The sequence below is a fragment of the Pangasianodon hypophthalmus genome, chromosome 13 (assembly GCF_027358585.1).
Source record: "Pangasianodon hypophthalmus isolate fPanHyp1 chromosome 13, fPanHyp1.pri, whole genome shotgun sequence".
Taxonomy (NCBI): domain Eukaryota; kingdom Metazoa; phylum Chordata; class Actinopteri; order Siluriformes; family Pangasiidae; genus Pangasianodon; species Pangasianodon hypophthalmus.
In genome coordinates, this window is record NC_069722.1 from 23,939,853 (window position 1) to 23,953,162 (window position 13,310).

The 13,310-nt window shown below is 42.2% G+C and overlaps 1 protein-coding gene across 10 annotated transcripts in view; it reads left to right on the forward strand.

Annotated features, from left to right (window-relative positions):
* Positions 1–13,310, forward strand: part of rbfox1 (RNA binding fox-1 homolog 1) — a 292,080-nt gene that overhangs the window by 226,383 nt on the left and 52,387 nt on the right. For 2 of the 10 annotated variants that reach the window (XM_053239257.1, XM_034309948.2), the window contains exon 1: positions 10,838–10,990. The exons of the other annotated variants lie outside the window; for them this stretch is intronic. In XM_053239257.1, the coding sequence (XP_053095232.1) occupies positions 10,958–10,990 (33 nt within the window). In that variant the 5' untranslated portion in view covers positions 10,838–10,957. Of the gene's footprint in view, positions 1–10,837; positions 10,991–13,310 lie in introns of those variants that run through there. 10 annotated transcript variants of the gene reach the window in all.

Consider the following 13,310-nt stretch of genomic DNA (forward strand, 5'->3'; position numbering starts at 1 on the left):
ACTGAACTAAAAAAAAAATACGCAGCTTGTCACGTTACAGAGAAACCACAAAGTTACAGCCTTTCCTCTGACTGTTACAAAGCACTGACACTGAAGACTCCTTCCATAAACGTTAAATAAACATCTCCTTATAATAACAGCAAATATGCATGTTTTTAAATATGTTTATGTGGAGAATCCACTGTATTCCAAATGAGCCAAGAAACAATCCTGGGTATGATGGAGGGCATTTAACAGGAAGTAGAATCATCATTTTGTTTTATAATGATTTGAACATAATCTATAAATATGTTCATTAAAAATTTGGAAAACTCACTTTTAGTATTGTTCCACTTTTAGTACAATGTGTCATTTTGACCGGAACACAACATTCAGATTCAGCATGCAAACCCACGGATATTGGCGGAGAAGGACTCTTTAAAATGCTAATTAAAAAAAAAAGAAAGAAAGAACTGGAAGACAGCATCATTTCTTAGCGTGGGAGTTCTCGGCCCAGGGGAAAAAGATGCCATCTGACAGTTTGTTGCTCTCCGAAGAAAGTGTTTGACATGTGGCGGGGAAATCTGATAGGTGCAAACCTTCAGTAAGCCGACTTTAAACTCCGGGGCTTCCAGCAGTCACACGTTTAACGTACAGCCCTTGATCCTGATCTTTTCCTTTCACCCACGAGATAGTCCCTCTGAGCAAAACTGACACTTTCCATAGAAATCAGAGCTGATGTATAGGAACCCTGGGGAAATGGTCCGAAAGAAAGACGGCACCCTAAATATATGCGTTGATACTGCCATAAATGTATACCCCTAATACGTGTGACATGTTTTACAAATAATTCCACGTAGCATGTTTGCAAAGCAATTTGGTCCATTTGGAAGGCTAACAGATGGGCCACGTTCAGAGATGCTGCATCCTCTGCTAAAATTAATAGCGCGACTTTTACAGCAGCTGACGCTAATGTTTTTATGTTGTGCTTGCTTTTGGAGTATTTTTATGTTACAAGTTCTAAATTAATAGCTCGGGTTACTACAGAGTGTAAACATTCATAACAAACATCTGGCAGCGACGGGATGCGTCTTGTTAGACGGCACGGCTCGTCCTAAAAAGCGAACGTAATTATGACAGATGCCAGTCTTCTGGATTCAGTCACACAGAAATGTGTGTAGCGATGTGACTCAGAAATCCGCCTTGGGATTAATTGGTTAAAATTAAAAACAAGCATGATGATTGTATATAAGATGTTGAGTGAAAGCGTGAAATGTAATCTGTGCATGTGATTGTGAATTCTTTAAAGTGTTTCTCACTCAGATTTTGCTAATAGACATGTTGACACAACGCACTGTTGTGATTGGAATAAGTAATTGGAGACGGGCCCGGTTGGCACGGGTACCACCGACACGGACATCTGCGCGTCCTGGCCCGCTCTCTGCATGTGTCCATCTGTGACTGATTAGTCTTGCTCTTAGTCTACCTGTGCGCCTGGTTATAACCTCTCGCAGTTCTGCTTCGAAACATCTGCCACGACACGGCCTACGGAGACCCGCACATCTGGGGCAGAAAGCTCAGCCTTTGTTCTTGGCCGTCTCAATCCCTTTTTTCTTTCATTTCATCTGTCCTGCATCAACTGAATCAGTGTTCATTTTAACTGGATTTAGTTTCAGTATTTTGAGCAAAATAGATTTTAGTTATATTCTTATTTTAAATATTTAGTTATTGTTGATTTTAATTTAAATTTAGCTGATGAAAAATTACATTGATTTGTCAAAGGTTTTAGCAGTTTTTTTCTCATGCTGCCCAAGTTCCTAAGTTAGTTCCTAAAAGACAAATGCAATAATTTCCTAAAAAGTGCATTTAATAACATTACTCTAACAAGTGTATGAGCATGTTAGGTTCGTTACTCTGCATACACTTAATCATAGTGAATAATAGTGAACTAATTTGTCCAACAGGACAGGCACTACAAAATGCAAATTTCTGTAGGGGACAAAACTTTTATTTATTCATAAAATAATGTCACTGTAGTTGAAAAGGTTGCTGGAAATAAGCTCCACCCCCATCAGGTACAAAGCTTCCCAACTCTGCCCTTTTTTCCTTAAAAGGCAACTCATGAGGTATAAATGGCATCAAAAGAGAGAGGGTGAGATTGGTTGCAGAGAATGCAGAGAAGCATTTACAGTTTGGCAGCAACGGGCCGTAAAAATGACAAACCACTCCTTTAAAAAAATGGTAAGTGTTTACTGTGATGACCTGTAAATATTTTTTGGACAAATTTCAATAGTTGGCTTTGACGCAGGAACTTCTGCTTAACAAAATCAACAGGAATGCGTATTTGCAGGCTGCGCAAGCTGAACTTCGCCAGACCGCGTGCAGATAGCCGAGCTAGACAAAGCAACACGATTTCAAGGTTAACAGTGATGTGTGATTAATGTTCTTTCATGGTGTTCTTTTCAGAACAGAGAGAGACAGTGCTATGAGAGGGGAAGGCATGCAGGGTACCAGGGGGCGGAAACGAGCTTCGACAGCCCGGTGCAGAGCCACCTTGCCACCTTGTGTTTCAGCTGTGTAAATAATGCCTGTAATTAACGTCACCTGTACCTGACAAGCGTTGGCCTGATGAGCACTGCGTGTTCGGGCCGTGTTCGCAGCTGTGACAGCAGCCATATTGTTCGGCGAGTCGGGGGGTGAGGATTCATGAGCCATCACGAAGAGTCCTCACGTGGCTCGAGCTAAACACGGAACATGGAATGACACCGAAACGTTTTATCAGCGCAGCCACAAAAGTGCAGTAGTGACTGTGATACACAAACGCGCACACACAAAAACTCAAGCGCTCTCACATGCTGACATTAAGCAGCTAGCCTTTGTGTGTCTGATTGCTTGAGCTAAGTAGAGAAAAGTCTTTTAATAGCTCTGTGTGTGGGTCTCCGAGAGGTGAGTGTGTCTTTCATTGTGTGCTGTTCACGCTCTCGCTTCAGTGCTACAGGCTGGCTGATGACTCAGGCCTGATCTGCCACCGCTCTTAGCATTCATTACTGTTAGCTGTGTCTAGCATGCCTTTCACATGGACTATAACCCTGCGCACATCCATGCTGTAAACTAGACGATTGCTGCGATGCAGGACAAAAGTTTTCCCAAGACGAAAGACGAAAGTGCAGTTCTTTTAAAGGTACTTGAACTTGTGATCTCCTTATAGAATATTCACCCAAAAAGAAATCTCTATCTATGTACGATATACACAGTCGATTAGACCTCCTGAGCCAACGGAAGGCCCTAGAACAGCCCTGTCCTCTGTGCTAGAATGTTATTAAGGGATTGGAAGATTTTTTAGATAACATCTTGATGTCTGTATTCCTGATTTAGAGTTTTAGCCTGGAGTGATATAAACAGTCACTTAGGGTCCACAAGCCACCAGGGGGCCCTAGGATATCACTTAGGTCTCCCGAAAGGTTCAGGAACAGCCCTGACCTCAGTGCTATAATGTAATTAAACCCTCTGAAGCTTTCTTAGATAACTTATGAGGCCTCACTGGCTAATCTTTATTGTAACATGCATCAGATTTGGTGTGCTAGATCATTCACGGGCCTTCATTCTTGCTAGCTTCAGGTCTACAGTTTTAGCCTGAAGCAGTATAAAGTGTTGCTTAAGGTCCCCATGCCACCAGAGGGCCCTAAGATGTTCCTTAGGGCCCCGAAAGGTTCAGAAACAAACCTGGGAACAGGGTAGATAATTTCTGAGGCCTGACAGGCTAATCTTTATTGTATGTTGCATCGAGTTTGGTGTGTTGGTATGCTCCAAAGCCTTCTTTCTTGCTAGATTCAGCTCTGAGAGTGTCTTGCCTGTTAAAGTTTTAGCCTGGAGTGGTATAAACAGTCACTTAGGGCCACTGAGCCACCAGTAGTGGGCCTAGGATGTCGCTAGAATGTAATTAAAGCCTTGGAGACTTTCTTGGATAACTTACAAGGCCTCACGGGCCATTCTTTATTGTACCTTGCATCAGGTTTGGTGTGCTAGCACGTTCCTGAGTCTTCTTCTTTGCTATTAAGTAAGTTTCTGCTCTGTGAATGTTCTGCATGTTAGCCTGGAGTAGGATCGCTGAGCTCTCCCCCATCCTGCCCCATTTCTTTAATGCCGTAATGCAGCAAACATGACAAAGGAGTCTACAGCTCCTCTAACAAGAAGATTCAGAGGGAGGAAACAGGGAAAAACGCATGAGTCTTGAGTTGAAAAGGTATTTCAGGAAGTGATCCATGTGCCATGTCGATTTTAGCCTGAGGACGTCGGCGAGCATGATGCGTATTCCTCTATGGGCTGTCGTACTTCAAGACAAACATACTGGCTTTACAAAGCTGCGCTCATTTTTTTATATACTACACTCTTGCTCTTTTTTCAGTAAGATAAGCTCTGCAAAGCAAGCATGACGGGTTCCATGCAGCCTCCATATGGCTGTGTCGGCTTGCGAGCTCCATTCGCTCCACCTTCACCCATATGACTGTGACAATAAGTAATTACAGATGTGTATATACATGTGTGTGCGTGTTCCGGTTGGTGACCCTGCATGGCTGATTAGCAAATTAAGCCAAAACATGGCTGTCTAATGACCTTGCTTTATTAGCGACCGTGACAGTTTTGAGCCAGCATGCTGAGTGCTTTCTGCTGCAGTGTGCCAAACCCAGCAGGGGCTGATGGTCCACAGAGAGCAACAGAGGGGTAAGAAAGAGAGAAAAAGAGAAAGAGGAAAGAGTGCACAGGGTGGACACAGCCGGCTGAGCTGCTCCAAAGTTCACTCTGGTTAGAACATGAGATTTGCAGCTTGGGATTGAAAGCAGATTTGTTCCAGCGCGGTGGCTCTTAGGAAGGTGACAGGCCTTTGCTTTGGAGATGTATACACTCTCGTCGTGTGGAGCGAAGCAGAGCCGCTCAGGATTGATGTGTATCAAAGGAGAACTGGAAGAGGAACAGCTGCAAAGGACACTCAGACTACGTATCTACCATCTGGTTCTCTCACTCCCTCTCCCACATGCATATTCCCTTTCTTCTCTGCATGATGTCATTGACATTCCACTCCTGTACCGTCGCCAACTGCTTTTCTCGACTTTCCCAACAAAGAATTTCTAAAACGACCAGAGGGTCTGAGCAAGTACCCATGTGAGTGGAGCACAGTGTGTGATAGATAGATAGATAGATAGATAGGTAGGTTGGATGATAGGTAGGTATATTCATTAATTGTTTAGTGGGTGCATAGATAGATTAGTTGGTGAGTATGATGGTTAGTGGTGGATGGGTGTGTTCATTGAGGTTCCATGGTTGGCTGGTTGTTTGGTTGAATGTTGGGTGGGTAGGTAGATAGGTCAATTGATAATGGGTACATAGGTAGGTTCACTGATTGACTGGATGGTTGGCTTGTTGTTAGATAGGTCTGCTGTTGGGTAGATAAGTAGGTAAGTTGATTGGTGGTTAGATAGGTTCACTGATTGGCTGGTTGGTGCCTGGGTGGTTGTTTGGTTAAGGAGGTTAGTAGGTTAATCATTTACTTGATCATGGTTTGTTGATTGATGGGTGGTTGATTGGTTCAGTAGGTTGGTATGTTTATTGAGTGGTCTTTGGGAGGGTTGGTTGGTAGGTAATTTTATAAAATAGTCGTTTGACAGGTGGACTGGTTTTAGGGTGGGCAGTATGATATGTTGAATATTATTTCCTTAGTGGACGGGTTGTTCACTGATTGATTGGCAGGTAGGATGTTTTAGATATTAGTTAGTTGTTAGGTTGGGTGATTGGCGACCAGCTAGGTTCTATTGGTTGATTGTTTGGTGGGTGATTGCTTGGTAGGAAGGTTCACTAATTAATTGGTAAGTAGGTAGGTTGGTTGGTGGGTGAGTGGACTGGTTGGTTGGTTGGTGGGTAGAACTGTTTATAGATTGGCTCACGGCATCATTTATGAGTTCGTAGGCAGGAAGATAGGTTGGTTGGTGGGTGAATAGATCAGTTGGTCAGTAGCTAGTAGCTAGCAAATAGATAGGTACGTTGGTTAGTTGGTGGGTGGAAGGTAATAATCAACAAACAACAAAAACAGTATGTAAAGAGATTAAATTCAGAGTATTTCAAATAAATATTAAGTAAAAGTTAAATAAATTAAGTTGAGTGTTATGATAGTACTTCTTATAGGCCCTCTATCTGCCACTATATTCGTTTGCTGAAGTAAAATGGAAGAAGGAAACCCAAAACCTCTCAGCAGAAATCCAATGTAAAGATGATTGTATCACATCTCCATCTCATCTGAGTGAGAAATAGTGGGAAAGTGATGGAGGAGGGAGCCGATGCTTTTGATCACTTTTTTTTTTCTAGGCTCCAGCCTGTAGAGGGGATCGCATCTGAAATAATGAGGCCAGGAGCCAGTGTCTTCCACACTTGGAGACATCATTACTGTTTCTCCATACGCACACATACATCGTCTCCAAACTCCTGGCTGGGAAAAAAAAACAGTGGAATTCAGCCAGCAGTGTTTGAAATAGGAACTTGGTTGTGATTGCATGGTTTTGCGTGCTCAAAATAGACTCCGCTAGCAACTCTCACGAACGCCTGCTCTCGAGATGCTATTTTTTGCATCTTTGTTGCAGCGTTAGGCCAAAGAAATGGCAGAAAGCCTACCTCAAATTGGTAGTCTCCGGTTGCAAAATGTCATGTGTGGCCTGACGAACAAGGGGTTTTGCGGCTTTCCCCGGAGTCGTGAACAATGGAGGGCACTTGGCTGTGCGCCAGTGGAGAATTGTGTATTTGAACTTGTGTATGTGGGGGGTTGGGGGAACAACATCTCATAGGTCACACCATATCTTACCAGATGCATTTTGAGATTATATGCTCACACCCAAATATCCTTAGCGCTGATCAAATAGAGTGGGTGTGTGTGTGGATCTCTGGGCTTGGGAAGTATTGAAATGTCAGTGCCAGAGGCAGGGTTGATGGGCAGGTGCTTAATGGTGTGTGAGGATCCAGCAGAATAGCAGATGAATGTTTTTCTGCGGCCATGCCGATTTTCCTTTCGTGATCCTCCGTGATTGACGGGATTTACGTTTGTCACGGCACACCGCTTAATCCATATCAGCTCTTTAATTCTAATTAAACTGCTCAGGGACGCACTTTGGTGCCTGCAGTGGCTTTGTCTCAAACCGCTTGGCTTGGAGATGAAACAGGGATGGGTCTTACGTGGTAGAAATATGAACCTGAAAATGGAGGGGTGCTTTATTTGGCCAGAGTGTTGCAGAATTAAATAACCCAGGACATTCCTTCTCTTTTTTATTTGATTAGAGATATAAAGAGTATTTTTGGAAATTGAGACACCTCATGATTTGCAAATCCTCCTCATGGCAGTTGACGTGCCTTTGTAAAAGATTTATTTTTTCTCTGAGCCAAATGTGTTGGAAAAATCCTAAAATCATAAGGGTTAAGATGTTTAATTATAGCCAGTGTGTGTGACAGGAGAAAGACCCATGCGGGGTCCGGAGAGGACACGGCTAATCCTCTTCCCGCGCCGTGTTATCCCCTTGCGAGTGTGATTGATGAACTGATTCCACTTTACGTCTTCATTTGCATGAGAGAGAGAGAGAGATGTAGAAAGAGGGAGTAGGCGAAAGAGATAAAGGGGAAGAGAGAGTGCGGGAGAGATAGAGATCAACTGAGAGTTGCTAATGCAAGCTAATATGATAATGGGGGAAGAAGGCAGAGGCTTCTTGGCCCATGCACAGGTCTCATGCATTAACCCAGTACACACACACACACACATGCACACACACACACAGATATGTGCACATTTAATATGCATACACATTTGTGCACATGCACGTCCATATACATACACAAGTATGTGCATACACCTAAACACACACACACACACACAGAAAATGTACATGCATGCATGTGTGCACATGCACAAACACAAACACACCTTCTTATCCATGCACATGCACCCACACACATTTTCGCTCTCCCTCCACCCACTCACTCTGGAACCTTCCGCGCCGAGATCAGCTCGGGTCATATCAGAGTTAAAACACACACTTACATTAGCGCAGCGCATTCCTGCACCAGGCTCGTATCATTTTAAAAAAGAAAAAGCCCCCCTGCTGGGAAGTGGGTTACTTTTGGAATGGTTCACAGCAACGTGCTACAAAACCTCCTGCATTATTAATTTGTTTACTGCGAGAGAAAGCGAGTCGATGTTCCCGCCGATGGTGCTGCTCACAAAATGTAAAAAAAAAACACACACCACTGCTACGGCTGAAATTATCTCTCTGTCACACACACACACACACACACTATAACGCACTGATGTAGAGGACGGGATTGGTGTGTGTCATCACACGTCTGTCTATCATTACTCCACTGTGGAGGTGTTTCACTGTATAAGCCCCGCCTATCACACAGTGCATTCATGTTAGGATATCCCACCTGAACTGCTCGCATTATATTCACTATGTATGTGCACTACATAGGGTAGTACACGAGTTTGTTTGTTTGCTTTTTTATTTATATACCCTCTACGTAGGGTATAACAGAGACATTGTAGGCCCTATATAGTGCACTAGGTAGTGTCCAGAGCTGCAATAGTGTTTGTTGAATTGAATTTCACGCGAGTAAAAAGGACTTTCCGCATGAAATTTGTCCCACAGCCTCTCTAGCTCTCGTAGTGAGTTGAGATTTTTAAGGCTAGGCCACAAAATGGAGGGCACTTGCAGTAGTGCCCTATATAGTGAGCAGGATGTGGTTTTGGAATTCCTCTGTGTTTAAGACTCTCTACATGATAAAAGCAGAACATGAATTGCTCTGAAGTCATGGGGGCTGACTTGACGTGTGGCACATGGTGGAAATAGTGAGTGAGTGTGTGTGTGTGTGTGTGTGTGTGTGAGAGAGAGAGAGAGAGAGAGAGAGAGAGAGGGACCACAAGGCATCGAGGGAGCGATTTGCCCTTTAAGTCAATGAACCGATGGCCAAAGTGGCACCCTGTGGGTCTGGACAGGATCCAGCTCTGTGTTGGAGAGCCTACAGGTTCTTTCTGTCTCTCTCTCACACACAAACACACGCACACACACACACACACACACACACACACATTGAGCAAGAGGAGGTGAAGGTCGATCGAACGTCCGAGCCATGGGAAAGCAGCCGAGCCAGCGGGAGCTTGGGACGGCCTTGCCTCAGCCCGTTTTCCCGGGTTTGGTCCAGGATTTTACTCTGTGTGTGTGTGTGTGTGTGTGTGAGCGAGAGAAAGAGAGAGAGAGAGAGAGTATTGTATATTCAACATCCTTTACCTGCTCTTCACCTCTCTCACTTAAGTCAAGCATAAGGTAGGGGGGTGTGTGTGTGTGTGTGTGTGTGTGTGTGTGTGATATATGACAGGGCCACATGGTTTATGGCTTTACTAAATCAAGCGGGATGGCGTGAATATCACAGGCGATCAATCTTCACACACAGACAGCTGGACTTCAGCAGAGTCTCTCAGTCACAGCGTTCGCGCTGACGCCAGGAGGAAATACAGTTTTAAAATACACTTTTAAAATAAGTCGGCCATTTTGCTTTGCTTTGTTTTATTTTTTATAATGATTTGAGAGAGGTGAAAGGTCACAGCATCACATTTTCACACTTTTTCCCCCAGTATCTGGTTTTTCTTAACTAGCTGTTTTTTTTTCTTTTTTAGTTTTTTAAGTGTACTTATTTCTTTATTCAATATTTAATTTTTTTGCTAAGCTAGTTTGTGGTTTCATTTGCTATTATTTCCTTATTTTGTCCCTAATTTATCACTTTTTTAACCAATCTTTGCTGCATTTTTGTTTTCCAAGTAGTATTTGATTATATTTAATTTACTTCTGTTTATTAGTCAGCTTTTTTTTGTTGCTTTTGTTTTCTCATAGTTTATTTTACTATCACTTTCTGTTTTTTTTTAAACATTTGTAACATTGTACATTTATTTTTGTCTGTTTATCTTTGTCATTTCTTTTGTTATCTACCTGTTTAATTTTTTTTACTTTTTTGTTTTTATGTTGTCATTAGCTTTATTTTAACCTTTGAATACTTTCTTTTTTTTACATTTTTGTTTATTTGCTTTAGTTTTTTTTTAGCTGTTTTGTTCCAGCAAAACACTTCTAATTTGATAGACGAATTTTTTTTTCATTAAATTTTTCACATTTTTTCATCAGTTGACATTTTTATTTTTTTTTCTAGTCTTGATTAAATAGTTTTTTTTATTTGTTAAGCAGTCATTTTCTTTTTTATTGTTTAATTATTTTGCATATTTTTAACTAGCTGCTGTTTTTCCCCTTTTTTTCCTAGTTGTTTTTCTCCAGACACACAGTCTCCACTTATTGCACTCAGTTTATTTTGTTTATTCTGCAGTCCGTTTAAGGGAATATCTGGACTTAGAAACTTAAAAAAAAAAGAAAAAAGAAAGAGGGGAGAGAAAAAGTGAATAATTCTGAAGCGTAGTTCTTGTTCATGCCATCCTTTTCTTCTTTCCTTCTTTTTTTAAAATTGTTTTTATGTAGGTTTTTAATGCTAATTTTTAAAATTTATTTATCTGTTTATTTTCTTGTATAGCGAATGCTAGTTGTTCTTCTCCAGACACACAGTCTCTCTGACTGCACTCCTTTTTTTTTTTCCACAGTCTTGTAGTTAATTTAACCAAATATCTGGACTTCCAAACTTCAGAAAAAAACAGAATTGAGGAACAGAGAGAAAAAAAGGAGAGAGTGAAAAAAGTGAAACATTTCGGAGCATGGTTCTCGTTTACTTCCTCCTCTTCCTCCTCCTCCTTCTCCGCCCCTCACTTCCCTCCCACTTGCACTCACTCCCTCATTCACACACACACACACACACACACACACACACACACACACACACACTCTCACTCATCCATAATTGATGCTCGCTCGGGGCCGATGCTGCAGGGCTCAGGACTGAGGCAGCTGCTTAGTTTATGGAGGAAAAAGGGAGCAAGATGGTGGAAGAGGTATATTTTTTATTTATTTATTTTGCTTAGTGAGCATATTGTGCAGAAGCTGCAGAGTGTGTGTGTGTGTGTGTGTGTGTGAAGAGAGAGAGAGAGAGAGATACAGAGCATGCACCTTGAAGAAAGACGGAGCTCAGAGCTTCAGATCCTCTTATCAGCAGCTGGTTGGCTTTTTTTCTGTGTGTGTGTGTGTGCGTGTGTGTGTGTGTGTGTGTGTGTGGCTAAGATTACGGATTTCAGCAGTCATCTGAAGCCGGTTAAACCTTCTAACGATGAGATGTCCACAGTCGTATCCACAAGTAGTGTGTCTTGTTTTTTTTTTTTGTTTTTGTTTTGTTTTATTTTGTTTTTTACAACTATTTTCTCGACTGAAATAAAAAGTGTTAAAGTGCGTCTCGTGTGAGGCGGCGTGTCGTCCGCCGATGCTTGTGGAGTGTGTTTTATGGCGCTGGGAGTGGAGGAACGGCGAGTCCTGCACGCTGCCACGTAAAACGTAGCTCAGGCCTCCAAAATGTGGTTCTCATTAGGGAGGAGGCTGGAGCGCGCGAGCCGAGCCTGACTGTCTGCCATCTATTTTCTCCCACCTCGGCTTCTCCTTCCTCCTTCTTTCCCCTTCTCCTGCTTTTCCACTCTCTTTCTTTTTCCATCTCTCTCCACACACACACACACACACACACATATATACACACACATATCTCTCGTCTTTGACACTTGGGCCTAAAGAGTTTAGCACTCCTAATCGAGTGAAAGCCTAATTACAGCGCCGGGCGTCTGCTCTCTCTCTCTCCCTCTCTCCCTCTCTCCCTCTCTCTCTCTCTCTCTCTCTCTGTGGAGGTGTCAGTGCAGGAGGCGGTGATGGTGTTAATGGCAAACAGCGTGACGTGCACAACATCTGCCGAGAAAGCGGCGGGGAAGTCTTTCTCTTTTACGACGAGACGTTTTTACACGTTTGCCTTTCTGTGTGTGTGTGTGTGTGTGTGTGTGTGTGTGTGTGTATACGCTGTGCGTGGCGTCATAATACAGCAGTGTGTGTCACCGACGTCACGCGAACATCAGACTGATTTATAGATCAGTGATTTTATTACTGCGTAAAATCATAAACTCTCCTTTCATACGGTTTAGCTTTATGATCGATAGATTTATTCATTCATTCATTTATTCATCTGTCTGTCTGTACATCTCTCTATGTATCCATCCATCCATCCGTCTGTCTGTCTGTCTGTCTTTCTGTCTGTGTGTCTATCTACACTTTCATAGAAAAGAGGTTCAGTTATGAATACTGTAAATGTATGAATATTCATTTATTTATTTTATCTACTATTATGTTTGTTCTTCATGTATTCCTTCTCTCTTTCTTTCTCTCTTTCTTTCTCTCTTTCTTTCTTTCTTTCTTATTTTTCATTTTTAGAGAAAGGGGACTCCTCATGTAGGAATAATGTAAATGTATGAATATTAATTTGTTTATTCATTTATTTTTTTTTTCATTTAAATGATTAGTTGGTTGGTTGGTTAGTTAGTTGGTTGGTTAGTTAGTTGGTTAGTTAGTTAGTTAGCTGGACTTTCAGAGAAAAGTGGTTCCTCAAGGGTCCTTGGGATAGTTAAGTGTTCTTAGCTTGTTAATGTAGTTCAGCTTGAGGAACACTTCTCTAAACAGAAAAGCCTCAACCTTGTTGCTCTGTGTGTTAGTGTGTGTGTGTGTGTGTGTGTGTGTGTGTGTGTGTGTGTGTGCCGTATCTGCCTCCCGTTCCCTTTCCAGGGTTGGGTGATGTGATAAACTCTACACAGTGATGTCACTCTTTGTGTGAAATTGAAATAGATTTTTTGACGTGGTGTTTTGTGATGGTGCTGTGAATCTGACAGCTCCTCAGCTACAGCATTGTTTATTGCTAGCGCATGCTAATGCCGAATGTTGTAGCGTTCTCCATCTCAGCATGCGAACTGGAAACCTGACGTCCACCTGGAGAGACGTGTGTGTGTGTGTGTGTGTACGCCTAAGTGGATAATCCTGATCGAATGAGAAAGCTCCTCCTGAAATAAAAGTCGCTGTCTCTGTGTGTGTGTGTGTGTGTGTGTGTGTGTGTGTTCGGTGCACGGACGCACTTGTTTGTTTGTTTGCAATCTTGTGTAATTTGATTCATAATTTGATTTGGCAGTGTTGAGAAGTCTGAGTGTGTTGAGAGAACTGTTTGTTCTGTCAGGAGTGAAAAATATTACATTTAATGCTTACAATTTTAACCAATAAAAATATTAACCAATAAAAAAAATTCTAAATGCAATTTGTCACAAAATCTCATTTAGACAAAATGAAGCCAGTGATAGC